Source organism: Myotis daubentonii, chromosome 6 (assembly GCF_963259705.1).
Source record: "Myotis daubentonii chromosome 6, mMyoDau2.1, whole genome shotgun sequence".
Lineage (NCBI taxonomy): Eukaryota > Metazoa > Chordata > Mammalia > Chiroptera > Vespertilionidae > Myotis > Myotis daubentonii.
The window spans coordinates 41,546,521-41,574,288 of record NC_081845.1 but is presented as its reverse complement, the minus strand read 5'-3'; the positions used below and the strand labels follow the sequence as shown (position 1 = coordinate 41,574,288).

General features: G+C 34.5%; 1 protein-coding gene across 1 annotated transcript in view; it reads left to right on the top strand.

Moving 5' to 3' along the window:
- Nucleotides 1–27,768, top strand: part of LIN28B (lin-28 homolog B) — a 73,619-nt gene that overhangs the window by 18,662 nt on the left and 27,189 nt on the right. The window contains exon 3 of the mRNA XM_059699760.1: nt 22,959–23,143. Coding sequence (XP_059555743.1) covers nt 22,959–23,143 — 185 coding nt within the window. The remainder of the gene's footprint in view (nt 1–22,958; nt 23,144–27,768) is intronic.

Sequence of the window (27,768 nt, the reverse complement as noted above, 5' to 3'; positions counted from 1 at the left end):
TATTTCTACCTAAAAACATTAAAATTCTTATTACCTGAGGATATGCTTTTTGTTGTTGGTGGTGGTAGTGTTGTTTTATTTTGTTTTAGAGAGAGAGAAAAGGAGAGAGAGAAAGAGAGAAACAGATTGGTTGCCTCTTGCACACTCCCTGATTGGGGATCGAACCACAAACCTATATATATGACCTCACCGGTAATCGAACCCATAACGTTTTGGTGTACAGGTTGAAGCTCTAACAACTGAGCCACTGGGCCAGGGCATCTACTCAAAACATTTTTTTAACCATGATAAAAGTATAACACATTAGGAACATTTTTCCGTCTCTGCCATGGGATTAAAAAATATGGATTATAGGGAACTGGTTGGACTTAATGTTGTTCAAGGGAGCATATGTGAATTCTTCTTGTTTAAAAAACCCTAGTGTTCAACTTATATTCAGTTTCCTTTTAATTTTACACTTACATCTTCATTATGAATTGAGTTATATATGATGAACTGCATTTGTGCGCCTACAACACTTTTAGGCTTCTGCCCTTTTTTGTTTGTTTGTTTGTTAGCAGAAAAGATGGTGGCTTCTGTATTATGTTTATTACCAGTTTACTGCTAAGTCCAAAGTGTCTGCAGTTTATTGGAGGGGAAGGACTTATTTGTCTAATTTTCTTTTTAAGTTCAGAGAACAGTGACATGAATGTTCAATAAACGTTTTTAAATGGCAATATCATTAAGGATAGGAGATGGTATTAAATGTAAATAGTGGAGACCATGGATTGAGAACACCTGGGTTTGAATCCCAGCTCCACTGCTTACAAGCTGTTTGAATTTTGCCACATTACCTTAGATAGCAATACTAATTATTTAAGGTTGTGGGGATTTGAGTTCATGTATTTTTAGTGTCTAACCTTGTGCCTGAAAAGGAAATAAAGGGTGTCCTTACTGTCACCTTTCTATTTTTGTGTTTCTTTACTTTTTAAAAAATGTAGGTGTGCTACAGTTACTGTGATGCAGAGAAGGATATGCAGTCTAAGAATGACAGGGCCAAGACTTAGCAGATAAATGGGACCCATCACACAACATGAAACTCAATGGAGAAAAAAGATAGACTTCTGCATCTTAGTTAATAACAAAGGTCAAGAGCATAATGGGTAGGATGGGGGTAGTCTTTCTGGATATCTACTTGTGTGAAAAAGGTCTAAGGTTTTCATAGTGGACACCGGTGGTTGCACACCCACCATTCATTTCTTCCTTCCTTCTGATTATCACCCCAATTCTTTTGTTCATGAACCCAATTCTGTCTCCCTATGTCCCTGGGAAAGATGACTCCATCTCTAACAAAAGTTCCTCTCAGTCTGAGCACATTGCATTCTCCTGGCAGCTAATGTAAGTTGGCTTATTCAGTCTTGAGGGAGCAGTTACAGTATTTACATTTTGGTATTAACAGACTCACTTATTTTACTTCTATGATTATTACCTTCTCTCTGCCTTTATTTCCTTCAGTAGAAGTTCCACCAATAACCATTCCTTTTCTTATATGTACTGATTACCTGCCTTTTGCCTGTCCCCATCGCAGGCCTCCCACTGAATTGGATTATTTAGTGTCATTTCTGACGCATGACTCTTCTTTATCCCTCATGTTCAGTCAATAATTATGTTAAATATAAATCTCAAAATGCCATATAAATTGCTATTTTCTGCTGTATTTGAGATCTTCATGATCAGAGCAGAGTCTTGATTGGCTACCCTAGGGTCCATACATAGAACCAAGGGCTGAAAGTTAGGCAATCAGATAAAGAAGCTTTGGAATTGAAGGCAAGCAAATGATAATAATTTGATGTTAGGGTCTTCCTGGGGTGAACTTCTGCAGGTGGATTACTTTCTAAAGGGAATCTGGTGGCAGGCAATCTCTATTTAGACTTAGCTCCCTAAGTCTAAGAAACCAGTTTATTCAACAAATAATTTTTGAACACCTAATAATTATGAGGTACAGAAATGAGCAAAACAAAATGAATGAAAATACCTGCCCTCAATCACCAGCTCCCACCCCTCGTCTCTTTTTTATCTTCGGTCTCCTCTGTGAAAATTGGGAACATAGATTAAGATGAACAATATTCAGTGTAAGAGACAGCATCTTTAATTTTTTTATGCTCACCCGAGGATGTGTTTATTGATATTAGAGAGAGAGGGGAGAAAAGAGAGAGAAACATCAATCGATCATTGCCTCCCATAAGTGTTCCGACTAGGGATCAAATCTGCAACCTTCTGTTGTAGGAGACAACGCTCTAACCGAACGACCCACCAAGCCAGGGCTACACTCTCTTTAGCTGTTCCTTTCTCAATAGTGATGGATTCATTATCTGCTTGTCCACATGTTTATTAGTTCTCACCCATGTATCTTCTTTATTCACTGTGATTCCCTTTCTGCACTCAGACTGAATTAGCCTTTTTATATCATGTCCACTTACGTTGTTGGCCATCCTACTCATTCATTCAACACAAGGAGTAGGGGCAGCCCATCCCTAATCTGTTATTAATTTTATTCTTACCAAATATTAAAAAGTATGCCTATTGTTACCATTTTCTGCTATATTTCATTCTATAAATTTTCTCTTGTCTCCTGGGCGCTTGGCCCATTCTTAATATAATGCTAAGCAGAACTGAGGTTGGAAACCACAATAGATTCTGAAACATCCTATTTTAACTAGCAAAAATATAACATCACAAAAGATGTAGGATGTATCCTTTAACACTAGAAAGTCACTTTAGCCTTTGTTTCCTTTGTGCTATTATTTCCCATCTTTTCTAAAACACTGCTATTTTTAAATCTTTTACTCATTTTCTCCTCTAACCACTTTGTGTATGTTTTTCTCCTCTTTCTCAATTTCCACCCCCACTCCCTCTTCCTGGTGTAAAGAGCTTCTGTAGGAAATTGATAATGGGTGTCTTTCTGCTTCAAAGTCTTTAACACATGGAGCTGGCTGTTAAGAGAAATTGACCAGGTTCCTGTGATCCTGTCAGTTTCTCTGATTAATCAATTTTCCTTTACTGGAGAAGCTGCTTTTAACAAAAGAAAAGTAGCTGGAAATTTCAATCATTTGGCCATGGCTGCCTAGCATGTATCTGTTCTTCCGTTCCTATCACTTTACCTTTTTATTATAAACTTTTAATTCTTGTTTTTCAGTTATCTCACTTGTACTGGAGAGTGATGAGCCAATTTTATGAATTTATATCTCCTCCATGATTCCAGCTAATTCTAATACTTGTGCAATTTAATTTATAAAGCTGCTTCCTATTCAGAGGGCAAGGACTACCATTTAAAATGAGGGCATTTATTCCCTCATTCTTGTTGACTTTCCTACAAAAACCAAAGCAAAGCAATTCCAAAGCCATTAGAAGGAAATCATGCCGTCATAGAAACTAATGCAACGAGAGCCAGAAAAACCAGGGACAGTTACTATATTGCTCTTTCTATAGAGATATTTTTTAAACATGTCATGTACTGTTATGCTTAGATACAGAGTTAAAGGAATTTGTCTTTAGGTCAGTGGTTCTCAACCTTCCTAATGCCACGATCCTTTAAATACAGTTCCTCATGTTGTGGTGACCCCCAACCATAAAATTATTTTCGTTGCTACTTCATAACTGTAATTTTGCTACTGTAAACAATATGTAATTATATATGTGTTCTCCGATGCTCTTAGGCAACCCCTGTGAAAGGGTCGTTCAACCCCCAAAGGGGTCGCGACCTACAGGTTGAGAACCGCTGCATTAGGTAATGTACAAGTTTGATATACAAGTTTGAGCAGCCAGATAGCCTCAAATAAGGTTATAAGATCTGATGAAAAAATTTACAAAATGGCCAAAATGTATTTGGAATATCCCTTAGGCATTATATAAAGGTGTTTGCACATAGTGATATTAGATATAGATATGATTATCAATAGGAAGGAGTTAATTTGAATGGCCTTAGGCTCAATGGTGAGATTGAATGATGGCTAATGCTCTTACGCATGTTTTGCAACATGTACTTTATGGTATATTAGTAAGTGTTCCCTGAAAGGAAAAAAGTCCCTTTTCAATAAGTTTGGGAAATTCTTGGTTATACAAAATTCACTATGTTTCTTCATTTAGTATATGACTTCCCAATGCCTTATTTACAATAGTATGCTGTCAGTCTCCACAATTGGGATATATAGTATGTAGTATTTTCCATAAAAAATTGACTCATGGGGCATGGTTCCATGGGGGCAAGAACAGCTGGTGGCCAGGAATCTGTGCATTAATCAATATTAACATCTTTACTCTTTAGCTCATGACTTATCATTAAGTTAAAAGAAATTAAAGGTCTTTAAAACATAATCTAAACATTTTTAGTGGTATGTTTTTATTTTACCAGGGACATAAGTAATATCCAATACATCCAGAAAAGCAGGGAATAGAGGGGTTCATCATATAAAAATAGCCTAAAAGATGAACTTAAAATCAGCCATTCACATGGACATCTTAAAAGAAGAGTGGAGGCTGCTCAGGATTGGTAAATCATGGTGGTGGTGGTGGTGGTATAGAGAAGCTGAAATTTGGCCATGGTAGTTTCTGTCAGGTGATAAAAAAAATTTTAAAAGCCAATCGATGTCGGTCTGACTGTCTATCTGTCTCTCTTTCTCTCTTTCTCTCTCCCCTCCCCCCTCTCAAATCAATAAAAACATATTTAAAAAAAAACAAGGGTAAGTGACACACATTTGTCTTTCACTAGCAGCTTCTGGGAATGATCTCTGGCCTGTAGCACCTGGCTGTCTTTTACTTTTTTTTTTTTTTTTTGAGTGGCAGCTACCCCAGTTATTCAACAGGACAATATGAGGTATATTCTACTGGCAAATTTTGGTGTCCTAGAGCAGTGATTCCAAGCATTTTTTTTTAATTTGTAAAATTTCTGATCTATTGCAGACCAAATACTTTTGTACAAATGCTTTTCTTAGTTTGTATACTTGTCATGGTTCAGTAAGGAATAGCTTAGTAACCAACACTGATCCTCAGACCACCCAAGCACTGTTACTAGAGAAAGTATCACCACTTCTACCCTATTCTCAACTTGAAAATGTCTCATCACTCACAACTGCCTAAAATTCTTCCTATTGAGAATGAAGCTTTTTATTCCACAAGTAGAGAAGAAAAGTATTTAAAAATATAAAATGTGCATCACTGATTATAATTTTGGTAATATGTAGACTAGTAAACATTAAAAAAGAAAACTGGGGTGATTTGGTAAATCTATAATAATAAAAGCATAATATGCTAATTAGAACAGACATCCTTCTGGACATCCCTCCGGGTGACCTGGACGAAGCCGGAGCTACGAGGGAAGCCAGGGTCCCGGGTGCCAGAGGGAAGCCGGTGCCAGCACCTGGGGAAGGAAGGCCTACTTTTGCATGAATTTCGTGCATCGGGTCTCTAGTGCATATATAATACTCTATCATAAATTCTACGTAGCCAGTTGATTCTCACAGATTGCATTTGTTGATTTTTTTTCTGGACTCATATCTATAGCCAAACCATGCTTGCAATTGATGAACAAGCGTAGTTCTTACATGATAGTTAAATGATTTTTAATACTAATGAATAACACAAAAGTCAAACAAAAAAGACAAAGATGTATGTTAGAATTTTATTGTGAGTGACTACTTTGCTGAGTTGGATAAATTTTTGAATACTGTAATAATATTCCCTCATTTTTTGTGCTATTTACAATGTAATAACTATAGAAATGATACACTGTGAAATATAACCTGCATTGTTAACACTTTCAGCATTACTTTCCTAAGTGTCTACTCTAGACAATCAACAAAAGAATAAATAAAGCATTGATTTATAGCATTTGCCAATCTCCATGGTATAAATGCTTCTATCATGACCAATTTCAAGTGATCAGTGTGATATCACTGAATGTGGATTAGAGAAGAAATAAACTGACACACTATTATGTAGTAATTCCACTGTACAGATTCATAGATGTAACCTCAAGAATGTAGATAATAGTAAACTACAGTAAAATTAAGAAGTAATTACTTGAGCTGTGGCCAAGTGGTTCGGTTGGTTGATGCCTCATCCTGTGCACTAAAAGGTTATAGGTCCGATTCCTGGTCAGGGCACATACCTAGGTTGAGGTTCGATCCCCTTTCCTCTCTCTAAAAAATCAAATTTATCCTCAGGTGAGGATTAAAAAAATTAATGACAAGTAATTTTTTTTACCATTTTTCATATAATTTATTTCATTGTATCTTTTTATGACTTAATTTTTAATAATTTCGTTGTTTAACAACTATCTTATGGATTATAAGTCATCATATTTAGGTGGTAGTGAAAGTGAAGTGGAAAGCATCATAAAAGGAAAAAATGTAGAGTGGGAAGGATCCAGGCACAGAATTTTGGAAAGTACTGATAAATAAAACGGACTAATGACATAGCCTATGGCTTTCTTTGTAGTGATTTAGAGAGATAAATATTTGAATCCATAAGAAGCTCATCTTTTTTTATGGAATTAAGGAGCAAATGTATATGCACTTACAATAGAAAAAAAGTAACATGTAAGTAAATGCATGAATGTAATATGAACTGTAAAAGTATATGCTGAAACTAAGGTTGATTTTAGATAATAGAGACTTTTTAGATATGTTTTAAAATACACAAACACACACAATATATAGTGTATATAGATAATACCGATATAAATAAATGCCATCAGGAACACATCTGAATCAAATAAATTGGATTTACTAACTTGTGACAGTGAGGGTCAAAGCACATCCTGTGTAACCTTGGAGGGTCTCAGTGAGATGGTGTTACAAGGGATTTATAGGATTTGGGTTTATGTTAGGTGGTTTAAGGGGAGATCAAGGAAGCAGGGATTTGCCCTGGATTGGATGCTCTCAATAAGCAGGAGTAATTTTGTGATTGGGTATCTTAATAACCCTCGACTAGAAGGCAGAAAGAACACAGTGGTGCCGAAACTGGAATTGGTAAGGATACCGACATATTAGCCAGAAAAGGGGAGTGTTGGACCATTTTTTGGTTTGGACAATGTTCTTGTTTTTGTCTCTGTTCAGATAAAGTCACAGAGTGGCCTTGTCTGATATTGGTATTCTTTGAAATTGTTTACATTCAAAATAAAGTGTTATGAGCACCCTTGCATAGCTCTGAGTGCCAGGCCAAGCCAACTCCAGCAGCACAGGCCTCACTGATAGTGACGGGCCAGCCTCTGGCTGCAACGGCTACTTTTATCTTCCTCTGTCCTTAACACTGACAGGGAAGAGGTTCAGCAAAGAGCTGGTGGCAGAAACAAATGTTGGGTGTCCTTAGGAAGTGCGGTTGGGATACAGTAATGATAGTATTTAAGGGAGGTAGAAAGCTAAGGAGAGACCAGATGGTGAATGGTTTTAAATGATCAACTCTAAATATAGTTCAGGTAGATTCTTAAACCAGGTTATGGTAGGCTGAAATTAGTGTTTGTGGGCAATACAACTGCCTTTTAAAATTATTAAAATCTAGAACTAATTTTAATGAACATTACCTTACTATAACTCAAAATAACTAATTATTTCTCTTAAAGTATTTATCCATATGCTTTTTTACATTATTATTTTATACTCTGAACTTCAAAGAATTTTTGCTTAATTGTGCCATCATACACTTTGTTCTGTGTTTTTACTTTGTTGGAAAAGGATCATCTGATATTTGTCTATGAGGCTATCACTCTTCTCAGAAAGGAAAAGGCAGTAACATAAAGAAAAGGGGAAATTTGGGGGAGGAATAATTAACAAGCCTCTAACATTGATAAGATGGTGTAAAGGAAAAGAAGAATGAAAAAATCTGAACCCTTGACAGTGATAAAATTAAACTATACCTATATACATAGTTTGTCAGTTGGACAATATTATTATATAGTATTAACAAAAGTATGTAATAAACACCACTACTATTTCTATAAGATATTCTAAAAGTTGTAAAGTACACCTGATAAGATGTTTTCATTTTGAAAGCTTTCATTGAAAGCTTTGATATTTAATGACAATGATAGAAAATAATGATGAGGGTAGAATTTGCTAGTGGTAAGAAGCTCATACCCATATTGAAATCAAAGTTTATAATCTGCATGTAGCTGAGTTCATATCCTGTAAAAATTAGTAAAGGCTGACACTTCCGGGTTTAAGATGCCTACTCTCCCATTAGTGTTGGTGGTACTCATCGGAAGAAGCACTAGCTTTTCATCCTTAATTTATTCCCATGTGCCGTTTTGATAGTTGCCTTTAAAAAAAACTTGTAGGATTTATACATGGTAATAAAATGAGAGAAAGTTTCCATTATTGGGGAAGACTGATCATTGAAAGATTATTTTAAACCTTTTTATATTATAAAATTTGAGTGCTTTTGTTATCTACCTAATTTGAGTTTATCATCTACAGAATAGTTTTAGGTACAATATATAATGCAAATCAAACCATACTATAAGAGAATATTAAAATTAACATGCCTAATTCCTGGCCCATAATTTTAAGTGCTAAGTGTTACAAAACAACATAAAGAAAAAGCTAGAAATGGTTGAAGTTCATTGCAATAGATTTTTACCTATCATATAATTAAAGTCCTGAAACTACATTTCATTCATAAAGCATAAAGTTCAACTAAAAGAGAGATGTAAAATTCATTAATATTTTATCTTTTTATTTAGATTTTTCAATGTTAAGCTTTAATAGAGAACCTATTTAAGAATGAACATACCCCCAAATAATTCAGGATTAGATGATTTACTTCATCTAATTTTACTCTTAGTATAGTAGTTTAATTTATTGGTTCACCAAAGGCAATAATAATCAAGTTATTATTTGTGATTAAAAAATTTTGACCTTCACTATTTGTATTTAACTGTTCTTTTCTCTCCAAATTTGTCAGCTGTGTCATGTTACAACTGCATGTCTAAAAAAGTAATTTCTTCTTGCCTGTGCATTTTCTCTTAGAATCCAATATCATCAATCATTCACTGATGTTGACACCTAAAGTCAATTTTATATTTGGATTACCTATTATTTATAAAACTAAAGATGCCTGTTTGTTTTGTACGTGAAATTATTTATTCCAAATATATTTTAACTTCATAGAGTACAGTTTATACATTGGAGATTATACATGTAAGCAAAGTGAGTAACTTATGTATAGATTAAATGTGTATGCATCTGCAGAATAGAATAAACCAGAATTTTTTAAATATTTTGCATGACCATGGTTCTTTTTTCTACGATCTGTATTTCTCTGGTTAATTAGACTTAAGTAGCTTGTAGAAACTTGTTAGTAAAGTTGAAAGGCAAAAATGCAAAGAAAATTATTTACAATACACACAAAGGAAAGGGTTAATATCTTTGGAGTAATAAGAGGTCTTGTGAATTAGTAAGAAAAAAAGCAAGCATCCTTGTAGAAAATGGGCAAAGGGCAGGAATGTAGAAATTCATAAAGGACAAATATAGAAATTAAAGAAATCTAACTTTAAAACGGCTTTAACAGATGAACGTTTGGCAGAGTTAATGTTATCATTTGAACAATACCTGATTTGGTGAAGTTGCAGAGAAATGGGCAGTCTCATATATCTCCTGCAGAGGTGTATTCTGATACAAGTTTCTACAGTATAATTTGGCAGTGCATGTTAAGGCCTCTAAAGATTTTTGTCATAACATTTTTTATTATAATAAAGAATTTAAAAAAATAAATTTCATCATGAGGTTTTTACTTAAGTTATGGACATCCATGTAATGTAATACTATGTAGCCAATTTTTTAAAATGATGTTTTTAAACTTAGATGTCAAACTGTATTCAGAAGTGACCTTGATTTCCTTAGAAGTTACTCTGAGAGGGGGTGGCCGAGCAAAACTCCATTCTGCTTCAAGCAGAGCAGCTTTGTCTTGGGAAACTGGGAAACAATGTATAATGAAACCAATCTTACCATAGCCTAATTGATATGAACAAGAGTTAAATTCCTATTTATTTATTTCTGGTAAAGAAAACATCACCAAACTTCTAAATAGAGAACCAAAACACTTCAAAAATACATTGAAATAAATGTGAGCTATGTCCACCTTTAAAAGGGACTAATAAAAGCAAGTAAGATGATTATTTTCCAACCTGCTTATTCCAGTTTAGGGTCATGAGTGGCCCAAGCCTATCTTGGCAGCTCAGGGCACAAGGTGGGACCCAATCCTGCACGAGATGCCCTTCCATCGCAGGGCACACTCACTCAGACTGGAACAGACACAGCAGTTCCCCTTAGGTGTACATCCTTGGGATGTGGGAGGAAACCAGAGCACCTAGAGTAAACCCATGCAGAATGTGCAAACAGACAGTGGCCCTAGCTAGGAATCGATTTTATTGTTTCTTCTCACTGATATTATAATGAAACAACACTATTCAAGGACCTGCTGCATTTTTTATACAGAAGTTTCATATAAGAGTTTGACTGGAGGAAGGGGAGGAGATGGGTAAAAATACATCCTTAAGAGTGTTCAGTACAATGGAAAGATATTTGTGTTATCTCGCTAAATGAAAAATGGAGTATAAAACATTGGTACGTCTCAGGAGTAGGGTCTCAGTGTTTAAATAGATGTTTTTAAAAATTTATATCTACATCTGTCTATATGCATATGAAAAATAAAAAGTTTATGGGTAATGGTAAAAAAATGGTTTAAAAAATGATAACAGGAGTATGATGGGATTTCATGTGGTTTTTACCCTCTGTTTTGTTTTTTTTTAAGTCTGTATTTTAAAAAATGAATAGGTTCTATTTGTGACAAGGGGGGAAAGCAATAGCAGTCACTTATAGATACTTTAAAAATGCTATCACATTTACATACAAAATGACCTTTTAATATTTTATAGAATTTACTACATGCCAGGTACTGTTCTGAGCGGTTGGCATATATTAACTCACCTAATTCTAATAACACCCCTGTATAGTTAGTATTACAGTTGACACTTGAACAACACAGGTTTGAACGGTGTGGGTCCGTTTTCTCAGTAGATACTGAGATGTATTTTCCTTACGATTTTCTTTTTTTAAAAAAATATATTTTATTTTTTTACAGAGAAGAAGGGAGAGGAATAGTCAGAAACATCAATGAGAGAGAAACATCCATCAGCTGCCTCCTGCACACCCACCACTGGGGATATGCCCTTGACTGGAATCGAACCTGGGACCCTTCAGGCCGACACTCTATCCACTGAGCCAAACTGGTTAGGGCTCCTTATGATTTTCTTAACATTTTCTTTTCTCTAGCCTCCTTTATTATAATAATAGAGTAAAATATTCATATAACATACAAAATATGTTTAAATAACAATTTACATTTTCAGTAAGGCTTCCAGGTCAACAGTAATAAAGTTTTGGGGGAGTTAAAAGTTATATGTGGATTTTTGACTGTGTAGGGGGTTGGCCCTCATAACCCCCAAATTGTTCAAGGGTCAACTGTATTATATACAAAGAGCTTAAGTAATATGACCAAGGTCACATGGCTGATTCAAACTACCTTGATACATTGCCTCTTGTTTTAAAAAAAAAAAATCCATCTCCTTGAACCCCAATTCATATTACTAGTTCCCTCAAATTTCAGAAATAGCTTACAGATGGGAGATGTGAAAATATATGAGTTGTTGACATGTATGAATATCTTTTCTATTTTGTTTGTATTTTTAGTTTTTTATCTGATCCTGCTAGATAGAAGCCTTGGCCTGCTGCTGCTGTTGCTTCATTCATTGCCATTGTTATATGCTGATAGGAAACAAGAGGATCTTCTAAGTTAATCAGATACCCATTCTTATCAAAACATTGCAGAAGCCTGTCGGGTGGTAGCCCTGGCCCTGAGTTACTATATTAGTTTTTAAGCAAGATGAGCACCACACTTAACTGGATATGCAGTGTCTCCATGCCGTGCCTCTGGAACACATATAAATAAATCATTTGCCCTTGGAGCATACAGAAATCATGGTTTCTTTATTCTTGAAGATGGCATGTCTTTATTTTTTATTTATCTTTTTGTTAATCTTCCCCTGAGGATATTTTTCCATTGATTTTTAGAGTGGAAAAGAGGAGGAGGAGGAGAGAGAGAGAGACATCAATGTGAGAGAGATACATTGATGGGTTGCCTCCTGTTCCCGCCCTGACCAGCCTGCAACCTAGGTATGTGCCCTTGACCAGAATTGAACCCAGGACCCTTTAGTCCCAGGGAAGATGCTCTATCCACTGAGCCAAACCAGCTAGGGAGAGATGGCATTTCTTTTGGTATTATTTCCTGATCTAGATTTCCTACTGTCAGCAAGATTTATGCTTGATTTATGGTAGTAACAGATTTTGAGAATGAGTCCCATATTCTCTCTTTTAAAAATGATTAATGCTGTTTTAAAAAATATTTTATTGATTGATTTTAGAGAGAGAGAGGAAGAAGGGGAGAAAGAAACATCATTTGTTGTTCCACTTATTTATGCATTCAAAGGTTGCTCCTTATATGTGCCCTGAGAGGAGAGCGAAACTGCAACCTTGATGTATGGAGACAGGTCTCTAACCAACTGAGCTACCTGGCCAGGGCGTCCCATATTCTCTTATCCGTGACTGTGGGCCTTCTCATAGCTAAATAAAAAAGCTGGGAGAGGTGTGAGTGCATTTTAGACACCAGTAATCCCTTATGTATATGCTTTTTTTTTTTCAACAGAAGATAACTCATTTCCAAAATACTGTTTAGGTTGGTGAGTGTCATAAAAAAAAAAATTTGTCAGGATTCTAAGGGGAGAGGGGCATGTGTAAGATAAAGCAAGAGTTATTAACAAGGGTAATGAAGTGTGCTGAATGAGTGCGAAGAGAAGATGGTAGAAAATAAGTCTTGGGGACTGTGCTAATGAAAATATAGATATTAAAACAGTATTACTGAAAGATGATGAGCTAATTAAGGAAATACTATGACATTCCTGTGAATAAAATGAGCCCCTTTCAAGTTTTTCTTGCTATTAAAAATCCATATCCCTGGCTGGAAGTTTCTTAGCAAGTATTTAATTATTAGAGAAAGGGGAGAAGAGATAAAATGCATAGCACAATCTTAAGTGAATGAAGCCCTTGCTTAATATTAGATCTTTTTCTTTCTGTCTGGTTATTTGGAACAATTTGTAAAAATGTGAACATTGTAATGCGGCATACCTGGGGCATTGCCTTACATGTAACCAATGATTTATCCAATGAAAGACTTAGAGCAGAGTTGTGGAACTTATTTCATGCCTGGGAAGATCCCCTGGTTTTGTGACCTTCTGTGATCACTGGAGCAGGCTGAGCACTTGAAGAGACCCTCTCAGTTTTTACAAGGAGAGTTTGTTCATTCTTTGCCCAACCTTGCATCAGCCATACAGATTTTCCTCCCATGGCATACAATATCCTGCTGTCTGATACATAGATTGGAAGATGAAGGTGGTCAGGTAGTCATGTAGCTAATATAAACATTTCAAAGTAATATATCTCATAGTTATTACCTGTGTTAATTCTCTTGCATTAGTAGGACTGAGCAATATATAAATGTGATCGTTTTCAAACCTCCTTTGCAAAGTACCTCTCAGATCTTTAGGGCATAACTCCAAGACTGCGCTGTCCAAAATGGTAGTCACTAGCCTGTGTGACTATTTAAACTTAAACTAATAAAATATTTGGTTCTCCCATTGCACTAACAGTATTTCAGGTGATCAGTAGCCACATGTGGCCTGTTAGTAGCTACCATCTTGGACAGCACAAATACAGAACATTTCTGTCACTGTATCACATTCTACTGGTAATCAATCATTCAAGTTAATCAGTAATAGAGATTTCCTGTGTTAAACTGTAAAATACTATAAAGTTGGGCTTGTGGGAAACAGTATTTTGTAGGTACTGAAAAAGAACATTAACTTTTTGAAGACAGGAAACGTGATCTTGTCCCAGCTTTGCCATTAACTAGTTATAAGACTTTGGGCATTTAATTTTTCATAGTTAATTTGGGATTTAATTTCTTCATCTCTAAATTGTAGGTTTAAAAAAATTTAGATATCTATTGTTATAATAGTTAACTTTGGGTATTTTTATTTCCTTAGATACAATTATTATAAAAGACCTGTAGTTTTGAGTGGGAGAGGTAATCCAAAGAGAAAGAGGTGTTGATGTGGCTGATAAGAGAACCCTGCCCTTATTCACAGTTATTTTAAGACAGATCAGTTAGCTGTAGGAACCACTAAACCACTGCCCAGGAGTATGTTTTATGGATGCAATGTAATCTTCTCTGTTTAAGGATGTTAATTGTAAATTTTTAAGATTTCTTTTCCCAACATTGTCTTGTTTCCTCCAGGCTTTTTTTTTTTTTGTTTGCTTCTTTTGCTTCCTTCCTTTCACATTGAAATGTCTGGTGATGATTAGCTGTCCATTTTTAAGAGCGACCAGGCCATTTTGTTATGTGACAGTTTTACAAATGCTTTGATACCACATGCATGGATTGCCGTCAGTATAATTTTCTTTCCTCCCACTCACCAACCTTAATGCCAAATATTTTAGGCTTCTGCTATGGCTACAACTCCGTTCTAGATTCCTATTTCTTTAGTAATACTCAGGTCAGTCTAGGTTATGTTTGCTAACAGTTTCAAGTTTTCAGTGGCTACACAATGAAAGTTCTGTCTCTCCACTGGGGGATAGGGGAGGCTAGGGGACTGTCTAGGGCGGGGGGAAAAATGGACACATATGTAATACCCTTTGTAATACTTTAAGCAATAAAAAATAAAAAAATAAAAAAAAAGAAAGTTCTGTCTCTCTCACACTACATGTGTGGTCTGCAGAGCCTTCTACTCATGACCTCACTTTAGGACTCAGTCTAACTGAAACTTCATCATGCAACATTCTTCCATGATTGCTGAGAAGGAAAGGAGAATAAGGCAGATTGTGCACTAGCGCTTAAAGCTTCTACCCCAAAGTACCCAAGACACTTCCACCCACATTGCATGACGAAAGCAAGTCATGTGTTCATGCCTAATTTAAAATACAGCAGTGAAGTACTACTTGCCATTTGCCCTGAAGAGGGTAACTAGAATATGTGTAACAGCTGTAATGGCTACCACAGTGGTATTCCACGTATGCAGGTTTGGTAATTTCTTTTTTAATTTTTATTTTATTGATTTATTTGTTTATTTATTTATTTTATTGATTTTTCAAGGGAGGGAGGAGAGAGAGAGAGAGAGAGAGAGAGAGAGAGAGAGAGAGAGAGAGAGAGAGAGAGAGATCAGTTGCCTCCTACCAGATTCAAACCAGCAGCAGACCGGTTATGTGCTCTAACCTGGAATTGAACCAGAAACCCTTCAATGTAGAGGATGATGCTCCAACCAGCTGAGCCACACAGGGCCTATAATTTTGTTATGCTCTTGCTATCTTAATGAATTTTACAGTATATGTATCTTCCAAGAGTGAGATGTCTAAGCTCCCTTCCAGCTTCAACTTCTCTGGCTTTATGATTTAAGAACTGCTCCTCACCCTTGACAACTTGTTGAAAATTACTATGTTCAATAAATGTAGTGAAAATAAAGATATTATTCCATAAAATATGGTAGCTATTTTCCTCAATAACGGTTTCTTTAAAAAAAGAAAGAAAGAAAAGAGCACTGAGTCAGAAGCTTAAAAGAATTGTAGGACATTTTTTATTGTGTTGAATTGCTGACAACATTTATCGTTTGTACCTTGAATTATAAATGTACAATTTCAATATCTTAAATTACCAGGTTATTCAGCTGATTTAAGTGTTCTTTCTTGCTTGGAAAAAAATGTATATTTTAAAGTTTTTAAATCATATTACTTTATGTTATCATTTAAAAAATATGTGAGGACCTTTATGTCAGATAAAATTTTAGTTCTATTTATAAAATTTTAGTTCAAAGTTTTATGTTCAAACTTTTAAAAATGTTACTACTAACATTTCATAAGCCTAGTAACATTGTAGTGCCACATTACTAAATCAATAAGCCTTTCCCTTATCAATACCTGTTTGTCCCTCATAATCAATTTAGTAGGTTATTTTAAATGATAAAATTTTTTCCAAATGTCTAAGTCAGTTTACACTAAAAATAAATTAATAGCTTTATTTTCATTTTATATTTGAAAATGACATTGTCTCTTGAGAGCAACCATATCAACACTTTGCTAAATTTTATTATTTGAAGCTCATGTATGTTGGGACAATTTCATTTTCCACAAGGAGTACCTCAACAAGAGCCTGTAGCCCTGGCATGTGCTCTGACCCAGAATTGAACCAGCAACCTTTCAGTGTACAGGATGATGCCCAACCAACTGAGCCACACCACCCAGGGCTTGATAAGAGTTTTTTTTAAGATCTTTTGGCCTGCCCATCCAGTGTGGTTCAGCATCGACCCATGAACTAGGAGGTCATGCTTCGATTCTCGGTCAGGGCAATGCCTGGGTTGTGGGCTGGATCCCCAGTGATGGGTGTGCAGGAGGCAGCCTACCCATGATTCTCTCTTATCATTGATGTTTCTATCTCTCCCACTCCCTTCCTCTCTAAAAGCAATAAAAACATTTTTTTAAAAACCCTTTTTTATTTTTTATTGATTTTTTACAGAGAGGGAGGGAGAGGAATAGAGAGTTAGAAACATTGATCCGCTGCCTCCTGCACAACCCCTACTGGGGATGTGCCCACAACCAAGATACATGCCCTTGACCGGAATAGAACCTGGGACCTTCCAGTCTGCAGGTTGATGCTCTATCCACTGAGCCAAACCGGTTAGGGCTAAAAAAAAAATACCTTTTTAAAGAACCTATTTATTAAACAGGCACTGTGCTGAATGCTTTTTCACTGTTATTTCATTTGATCCAGCTACACTACTCTCTACCCCTTTCTGTCTATCTTGGGTTTCAGTTTAAACAATTTCTCATCTTCAAAGCCTTTTATGATATTCTAGAGCAAATACAGGTACTTTTTTCCCACTGTTCCAATATACATGGCATATAAAACTTATCATATTGCATTATACTGTATTTATTTTCTTATAAGGCTACAAACCTCCTGAAAAGAAATGTCATAATTTTTCATATACATCTCCATGCCTAAATCCATCCTTGAAACGTAGCAGGATGCTCAATATATATTTGAGACAGAGGGAGAGAATCAGGGTGGTGGAGATCAAGGCAACCACCGAGCCACACCAGCCGGGCCTGAATAGGTTCTTGATACCTGTTGGTTTTCTCCTACCTCTCCCATACTTGTGTCAGCAGGTAGAGGAGCAGAATAGATACTTATAAAAATAGTAGAAACTGCTCATTCAGTGTAGACACTGTTCTATGCATTTTACATTAATTATTTGGAATCTAATAGTAACTGTACTTTGATATTTTCTACTCTTAGAAGATATTATCCCCAGATGATAGATAAGGAAACTGGGGTTCAGGGTTTTTGAAACATGTCTATGATAATTCAGTTTAGGTTTTCAGTAGTGGGATCAGGATTCAAACCCAGCCATTCAAATCCAGCTTTAAATATTGTGCTTTCTATTATGCCTTTTTTAATGCCATTCCAGTACTTTTGCCCCTTTTAGTGTGTCCTCCCCAGTTCTGAAGTACAGGCCACAGGGAGGGGTTTATTTAAGGCTTCCTTTTAATTTCAAGGAAAAAATTTCAAGAAAGCTAAAAAAAATCTCATTCTTTTCTATCCTTTTATGTGAAATTTAGTGATTTCATGAGGGTTAAGCTGGATTTTAGCTATTTAAGTAAAATTTGATAAACATTGACTTCTATGACGCCACCACATTTCTTTAAGCTTCCATTTTCTTTAAGGATTTATATTAAATAAGAACTAAAATCTCGCTTCTCTTAGTAAATTGGGAAATATTAAAAATGTGCAGAGAGAAATCCCCTTCATTTTAGCATTGGCAAAGAAGTTACTCATTTATTCCCATCTATGTCCACATAGACAGGGTGAAGTCATAGAATTTCTTCTTAAAAGTGTTATAACAAAGGATGAAGTTCTGTGTTCTGTAACAAAAAGAAGAAAGGGTGACTCACTCAATGGTAAGCAATTTTCCATGCTTGTACAACACATTAATTGTGCAGACAAGGCTGGATCCCAGGTCTCCTGACATGTAGTCCAGTGATCTTTCTATTGTGTGTGTGTGCTTTGGGCTTACTGATTCCTGGAGTATCTTGGCATGCAGGTTAAAAGCATATAGTCCTTAAGAGTGTTGGTCATTACTCATGCATATTGTGTGGTATCTCTACTACTGCATATTATTAACTGTGTAATAATTAATGGCCCTTCATTAGTTGTATATTTTTAACTGACTTTTTTAGAAAAAATTAGTCTTTGCCTCATAAAAACAATAAAAAATCAAATGAATTTGCATTGGTTTTTCTGCCTACTAAAATTACCCACTACTCCCAAAATATATTTTTTCTAGCATACCTGTATCACCCAGCTCTATTGGGCTGAAATTCCAATACAATTTAACTTTTAATTATATTTTCAATATACTTACTAATAATGGAAAGAAACACTTAAATTTATTGTTATTATAGTTAGAGAAAGTCATCTATCAAGGTTTTAATTTGTTCAAGAAGTAGTGGGGCGGGGGGGAAGCGAAATTTTGATTTTTAGAGTGCTGTTTTCCAGCTGACTGTGTTAAGTGATCCTTTCTGTGACAAAGCACTTGGCACAGTCTTGCAAAGATGTTTGTGTTACTTTTACATCACTATCCATTTTAACAATAAGTTGTTACATGGGGCAGGTAATAATTTATAGCAGGTGATCAGTATGACTCCTGAAGTGTTTTGCAAAACCAATTCCTCCTTTCATTTTTTTAGTGTTGTTGTAATACTCTCTTGCTAAGACTATGACAGTTACCTTGTCACAGGTATGCCCACATACATTCCTCTCCACACATACACATGTTATTGCCAAAGAAACTATATATTTAAAAACAGATTTGATATTACTACTTCTAAAAATAAAAAAGTATCATTAGACCTTTATGTTAGAATAAAACTATGATGTCCATCAACAATATCCATCGTCTGGCTCTCGAATTTGCAATTTTCAGCCTCATTTTTGGTTACTCCCTTCACAGTAATACATGCAGTTAAGCTACTTACATTATGTCCCCAAACATGTATTAGCTATTCTGCTTCACAAGCATATGGTTAAACCATCAGCTTAGTATGGATTACTACTTTCAATCTCCATTAAAATCTCACACTCTCTTCTTGCACTCAAAATTGTACCTCCTGGAAAAGCTTCCATACTGCCTTCCTCCCAGTACAGGCTTCTCCTTGGTATTCCCATTAGCTCTGGGATGTTCTCTTATGATATTCATTTCATAATTTCTCTTCCTCCATCTTCTGTATTCTTTCTTCCAGGAACACTGGTTCAAGTTGGATATTTGTGGATTTTTTATATTTCTTCTGTACTTCGTGTTTTTTCCATCATATATACATATATATGTATATATATATATATATATATATATATATATATATATATATATATTAAATATATTTTTATTGATTTCAGAGAGAAAGGGAGGAGAGAGAAAGAGAAAAACATCAACGATGAGAGGGAATCATTGCTTAGCTGCCTGTGCACTCCCCACACTGGGGGTCAAGCCCACAACCCAGGCATGTGCCGTGACCAGGAATTGAACCATGGCCTCCTGGTTCACAGGTCTATGCTCAAGCACTGAGCCATGCCGGCTGGGCTATCATATATTTCATTGCCGGGGGGGGGGGGTCCTGTTTATCTATGTCCTAAGAGATTTTCTAACCTTTTACTTCCATCCATTTAATTTCAACAATCATTTTTAACTTTTCGGGAGTATTTCTCTAGTTGTTTTTGTTCTTGTTTTATTGATGTCATATTGTCGCATATCTGTGGAGATACTAATTGGATGGTATATAAATTTTCTTTTGTTCTCTCATTTATCTTGACCTTTCTTCACCATGCTGCATGTTTTGTGATTCTTGGTTGACCCTTCAGATGTATGAATGAGAGGTAAGAATGAGGGATAGGGATGATTTAAGGTTGAATGGGTAGGGAGCTGGCTCTTGCACCAGTGGCCTCCTAATTGTTAGAATGAATAGGGGTTTGTATGTCGGATCCAATATTTCACCAGTTGCCCTGATATTTCCTTCAGCCTCTTTAGAGAAAGACCTCACATTATTTGCCTTAGACTATGAATGGTCTCACCTACAACTTAACGAGATGTATAGATTTTTGAGACAGGAAACTAACAGGGTAAGATTAATTCAGAGAATATGCTGATGTGGAAGACACTAGAATAGGGAGACTTGAAATGTTAATGAAGAAACTGTAACACTTATCCAAGAAGGAGATAGTTAGGACCTGAAGTAGGGTATTAGTAACCCAATGAAATGGTTGGGGCAGATGAAAGAAATTATGAAGATAGAATGGTACATGTTTCAATAAATAGTTTGGGTAAAACTAAGGATTGAAACTAATGTAACCAGAAAAATGGAGGCACTTTTAAAAAGAATTATCAAGTCAAAGAGAGAAGTTGATTTTTGTGAAGCAATGAGCTAATTCCTCCCCCTATTTCAACAAATCTTTCCCATCTATGTAGTAGCAATTTTTTATATAATAGCAAAGATAGGCTATTCTATGTGAATCATCTTTTCCTTGCAATGCCATTGTAGTTTCTTAGGGATGTTCTTATTTTTGTGTGAAGTATTATAAATCTAAATTGCCTTATGCAGTAATTTACAGAAGGTTGAGTATATGATAGAATTTAAAGAACTATTCTTTCATAATATCATGAATAATGTACAGAGCTTAGTGATCCATAAGAGATGGAAGTTTAGATTTGGAAGGCCCAATCTAAATGATCAATTATAAGTTTACTTATAAATGATACCTGTCAAAAATTGTAATAATGGAAAGTGAAATCAAATCAAATTGGTGATAGTGCCCATGGACACTAGAAATGAGAAGTAAATAAATAAGTGATGGAATTTTTGCTGTAGAAACAAAACATATGAACAACCTGTGTCCATTCTCTTCATTGCAGTAGTTCATCTATACTCTACTTCGTCTGATTTAATAATTTGTACTTTCTTGAGTGAGGAGTAAGCAAGGGGATAAAAGCAAAAGAACTCTTTATAATTCATGAGGGAAAACTTAGGGGAAACGAGAAGATTTGGGATTGTTAAAAAAGCTTTAAAAATAATAATTGTTTTTATTTTAAAGGGTGTAGGCAGTTGTATTTTGTTTCGTTTTTCTGATTTCTACATCGCATCAGACAGCAGAAAAGGTGCTGCCAGTTGCAGACATCCCCACGAAGGGTTTCACAGTGTCAGGTGACCTAAAAACAGTTGAAAACCCTGTTTTCATGTATCATATTACTTTCACAATGAATGCACTCCTTTTGCGTTGAACTTTGAAGTATTGTTTCTGTTTGTTCCATACATCCATTTGGTTATTTGTAATTATTGAACTGCCTTTTGAATCATGGACTTGCGAGGGGTAGAGATTTTCTGGTTCAGTGTTTCCCTAAGTGAGCTAGTCATCTGCACTTATAAAGCAAGGGCTCTGGCATCAATTATGTCGGGAAATTGTTAGGTTAAACACAGTTAGATAAGGTTCTTATTTCGGTGTGGGGGAGAGGGGAGGGGATCTCAGAAACTTTAGTACGATTACTAAGGGGAAACAATATATTGTATAGTGTTTCACAAACTCCTTATTTGACCACAAACTCCTTTCTTCATGGAGTCTGTTTTGGAACCACTGTTCCTCAGAACACGTATGGGGAAACTCAAATCCCTTAAATTTACAGATACATAGGAGAGAGATAAAATGACTCATTGATGGCTGCACACTTGTTTACCCAAAGAGCTGGACTTGAACCAACGTCTCCTACCATATTTCATTTTGCACCCTTTTGCCCCTTAATTCAGAAAAAAATCTTTTAAGATTACATGATATTCCAAATTAGATCTGTAAAATATACACAAGGGGTTTGAAGAAATAAACTAATTATTTTCAAACTGTTTTTAGTATATTTTGAAGTGGCACATTTACTTTGACAAAAAGAGTTAGATCCAAAGAGCCAGTTCACATTTGTAATCAAGGTTACACTTTTGTAATCAGAAAACTTTTCTTCCTTTTTTTTTTTAAAAAAAATCAACTGTCTTTCATGCTATAAAAATGTATTTCCTTTTAAGTTATAAAGAGTTCACACAGTACAATCATGGGTATTATTGAAAAGCTTCCCCACTTTCCCAGAAAAGGACTGGAAGATGACTTTGTTGTTCCAGATTCCATCCCTACTAGTACATACATAAAGATGTGACAGGTAACTTTTAAAGACTTCTTGACATAGATGGTAAACACACTCTTATTTAACCTTAATTTTTTAAACCAACAGTGTTGCATGTTTATCTTCCTACATTAATACATGCAGATCTTCTTTAAATGGCTCAATGACACTACATTCTATAGCTCTACTGTAATTTATTTAATCAATTTACCAATGATGGACATTAGGGTAGTTATTTTCTTACCAGACAGTGCTGTAGTAAATTTTGATATAGGTCTTTTTTTTTTAACCTTTGTGTGAGTATATCTGTAGGAGAGTCCTTGAAGTGGTATTGCTGGGTCAAAGAATATACACATTTAAATTTTTGTAAGTATTGCCAAATTGCCTTTAAAAAATGGTATTAGTTTATTCTCTCACTGCCAGCCTTGCAACAGGAAATTTTAAAATGGCATATAACCGTCACTGAACTTAAACAAAAAAGACTTTATACTTAGTAATGAGTAACAAAGAATATTTTGCTATGTTAATCTTAGAATTATAGAGATAATTTATAAAGCATTGATAATCATGATATCTCTTTCTCTTCCCCTCCCTCCTCTGCTCTTTACAGAGCAAATTATTCATGGAAGGATTTAGAAGCCTAAAAGAAGGAGAACCAGTGGAATTCACATTTAAAAAATCTTCCAAAGGCCTTGAATCAATACGGGTAACAGGACCTGGTGGGAGCCCCTGTTTAGGAAGTGAAAGAAGACCCAAAGGGAAGACACTACAAAAAAGAAGACCAAAGGGAGATAGGTAGGTCATCATTTTAATTTGTTAGTTTGTGAGTTTATTGTATTTAGGAAAGACTTGAAAATTTATTTATATTTTTATATTATTGGACTTCATATAGTCTAGTAAAAATAACATGCCACCACTATGTAGCTGAATGGAATTTTCAGTAATATGGGCTCTCTTGCAGTTTGAGCTACCTGCAGAGTATACTGAACTGAGCGCTCAGCATTGCGCACTGATTAGTCGGTCCCCTGCCACCATTTTCATTAGGCTGTTCTTAGACCACAAATGAGGTTGGAGTTTTCAACAGAAAGAAATGCCTGTCTGTACATCCCAGCACCTCACCTGTTTTTTCAAATGGAAATATACCTAATTGTTTTGTCTGTTTTTAATGGATAACTCATATATATATAGAAAATTCAAATAATATTAAAAAAAGAAGTTAAGGGGAAAAAATCACTTCAAATACAAACTGAAATGGGAATTACATTATTATGCAATTTTTTGAAACTTGCATTTGTTTTTTACTTAACTATATGTCACGGAATATTTCATGTCAACTATTAGCACCTACATAGCTTCCCACAGTGTGAATTAGTATTGGGGCATTTCCAGTTTGGCAATCATAAATAGAGTCGCTATAAACATTTGGGTACCACTGTTCAAGAAACATAAGTTTTTCCTTTATCTCAGAGTAGGATTGATGGATAATATGGTCATAGCTATATATTTAATTTTACAAGAAGTTGCCAACATTTTTTCCAGAGTGATTATACTGTTTTGAAGCCCCACCAACAATATATGAGAGTTCCAACTGCTCTGCATCTTTGCCAGCATTTGGTATTGACAGTATTTTTTATTTTAACTATTCTAGTAGGTAGATATGTCATCATGGATTTAATTTTCATTTCCCTAACGGCTATTGGTATTGAGCTTCTTTTTTGTTTTTGTGTCATCCTTTTATTTGCTTTGGTTTATACCTTTTGCCTATTACTAGATCGTGTGTTTTCTTATTATTGCATTTTGAGAGCTCTTTATATAATTGTAAATAAAAGTTCTTTCTCAGACATATGGTTTGAAAATCTTTTTTCTAAGTTTGTGGGTTGTCTTTCAAATCTCTTAAACATCTCTCACAGAGGAAAAGTTTTAAATTTTGATAAAGACATTTATCAGTCTTTTATGTTATGCTTATGTGATGTCTTATTTAAGAAATCTTTGCTTAACCCTAGATCACAGAGATTCTTCATCCATGTTTTCTTCTTGTAGCTTTATAGTTTTACATTTTACATTTACATCTATACTCTTTCTAGAATATACTTTTGCATATAAGGTGTTTGGGTTAGGTGGAGGTGTTTTTTTTAATATGAATAATATGAATTGTTCAAGTGCTATCTGTTGAAAAAATACCGTTTCTCTTGAAATGTTTTTAAATTAGAAAGTTTAATCTACTTTCTGTCGTTTCAGGTTAAAATATTAAATCTTAAAGTTTTTATTACAGGCAATTAAAACATTTAACAAATTCAAAATTTGGTTTCATCACTCAAAAGAACTTACTTGTTCAATTCTAATCTATATTATATATATCAAATTTGTTATATATATAATTTGTTCAATTCTAATACATATATTCAATTCTAATGCGTATATGATAAAAACACATTTTGTGAAGATTTGTGTCTTTGTGGCAAGAAACAAAATAGTTTTAAAGATTTTTGCCTTAAATTTGAGTAGACTAGTTACAAAAGTAAGTGGGGTTATTTTTTCATTCTATCTTAAAATTGTTCTTAATTTAGTGTTCAGTTACTAGTGTCCAGTTACCCAGCAGCAGTGTTATCTTGTTTTATTTTAAATCCTCCACATTTAAAATGTTTTCTTAAAGTTTCAAATGAAATAATTTTAGATTTATTTTTGCTGTTTAGTTTTTCTTATGCTCATTAACAAAGAGTAGAGATTGACTAACCCTTACAAAGCTCTCTTTATAGTAAAATGAAGGTTGTAAAGAAAAAATATTTTTAAACTCTGTATTTCTTCTCACAAACTGGCCTACACTATGATTTTATTCTTTAATAAACCACAATTTACTGTGAGAAAAAGAAGTATTTTTTAACAGGAAGAAATTATGGGGGAAGAATGATTATGTGTTTGGCACTGTTGATGTTTAGTATTTACATGAAATAATCATGTCAGCCTATAACATATAATTAAATATTTTATATAATAAAATTTCAGTTTATATTAACAAATATGTTATATTTATAAACAGCATGTATACTAAAATAACTCATTTGGAAATCTTTCTATGTAGGTTAAATTATTTTAATTCTTAATAATTAAAGAATACAAACACATATAATTTTTTAAATCAGTTGAAGTGCATGCGTACATGGGAGATGTATATATTGGGTATATACATATAGCTTCATATTTTTTAATTGTTTAAGGTGTTTTTATTTTACCTCCTTTTTTATTCTAATTTTTTTCTTGGGTAGTGACTCTCTTCTTTGTTCTCTTTAACCTTCCACATCTTTTGACCCAAATAGTCCAAGAAGTGCTGTTTATAATGCAAGTTTCTTTTCAACAATCTTGACTTGAATGTTGTTCTACTGCTTTCATTCCATTTCAGGCAATATTTTATTTGCATCACTGCATTAGCACATGAGTAAGCTTTTTCATTTTCTACATGAGTTGGAATTTTAATGTATTTTTTTTTGAAAGAAGGGTAATTGTTATATAGTTCAGTAGTAATGTTTTTGGCTTAAAAGTATAGGAAATAAGTTTCATTTGATCATATTAGAAAGTCTTCTTCATTTAGCATTTTTACGATGCTTTTCCTTTAGACTTAAAATTGATTATGAAATGTAGCATTCCTTTTAGTCCACTATTAAAATGATATGAGAATGACATATTATATTTACTGTTTATGGTCAGAAAGACCAAGGTGAACATGAACAGAAACTCATTACATATATACACTGAATGGCCAGATTATTATGACCACCTGACATTTGTAGGCAAATTAGCTATAATTTCACGCTGAAGTTGCTAGAGGGCCAGACCATTATAAATAGGGAAGCAGGTTGTTTACCACTACAGAAGAAGTGATTTTTTTCCCTGAAGATATGGGTAAACAACATGATTTAACAGCCTTTGAACGTGGTATATATATATATATATATATATTTTATTCTTAGCTCAGAAGAGCTAACTTGCCCTTTATAAAAATAAAAGTGAAGATGTATGATTACTTTTACAGGACAATAATTTTGTGTTTCAAATTCTTTTAATTTGCAAAAAGATTTGGAAGCCATAAGATATTGTTCTTTATTGAAGGACTATATATTTTGATTTATTTAAAAATATTCTTTGAATGTCCTCATTTACCTTAAGTATGTTTAAAACTTGTGGTAACCCTTCTCTAACACCCCCCCCCACACACACACACACACACTCTCACTCTCACCCACACCTCTACAGCAGGATAACCACTTTTAGACATTATCTCTGTGGTTTTTCTCAGGTTCTTTATGGCTAGGAATTCAGGATATTTAAAATCTACATAGAATGCTTAAAGTAATAAATCTATACTTAGGTGTATGATACAATGATATTAAGGATATCTGTTTTACATGAAAAGTTATTTCAATTATTTTATTTTCATATTTATTTCATGTGAGAACCTGCTCCCAAAAGAAAAAGAAAAATGCTCTTTAAGTCCTAGAGATATTTAAAAATGTAAATCAACAAATTCCAATAAATAACAGTTTCACCCTGATACTTGCGTGATTAGATTTAGGAATTTGCTGTTTCGTAGGTTCCTATTGTGGAAGAGAAATCTCTCAGGCATGAATTGATAGTCCAGATCCTTTGAGGTCTGTCTACCCTGACCTATGACCCCTATTCTTACAAGGTCAACATCTGAGGGCAAGAGATTAAGGCAGTTTAAAGACCGGAATGGTAAATGGAATGGAAAAATTAGCCAGCACATTTTGGGTGCAAAACATCAAAGTCATCAAATAGTTTGCTTATTTTAAACCTGGCTTATGGGTGTAACAAGCGAATTTTACTGTGTTTGTTGGAATCAAAAAAATTTAGTAATTATAATTCACTTCAAGAACCTATTTATATAATAATATGTTTTGACTGTATAATATGAATTAAGTTAATAAAGTTTAACTTCAAAATATTAGGAAATGCAAAAATAATTTGTCACAGTGTCAATACATTTCAGTCTTGGGACTAGTTTGGGTACTTAAATTTAAATTAGGAAAACATTTACCTTAGCTTTTGGTATGAAATTTTAATTTATCAACAATGTTGAATAAAACACATACCCTATATCAGCTGATAATTTCAGGTGACTCGGGATTTAGTTGTAATTCTATGCTGTTGACTTTTAAGGAAAGTATGGCTTCAAATGTTAGAGGTAGAAAATAGAAGAAAGTAAATTGATCAGGCAGGGACAGTTTATTCTTTTTTCTCTTTTGTTTTTCTGATACTTTGCTCTTTTAATTTTACTTCTTTCCCTCTTAAACTGTTCCCCATGCCTTTGATTATATGCTTTTCATTGTAATTCCACAATATAGACCAGTAGATATCCCTTTTTAGTTCCTGTTTTCCGTCCCTTGTAAGCAATTCCCCAGCACCCT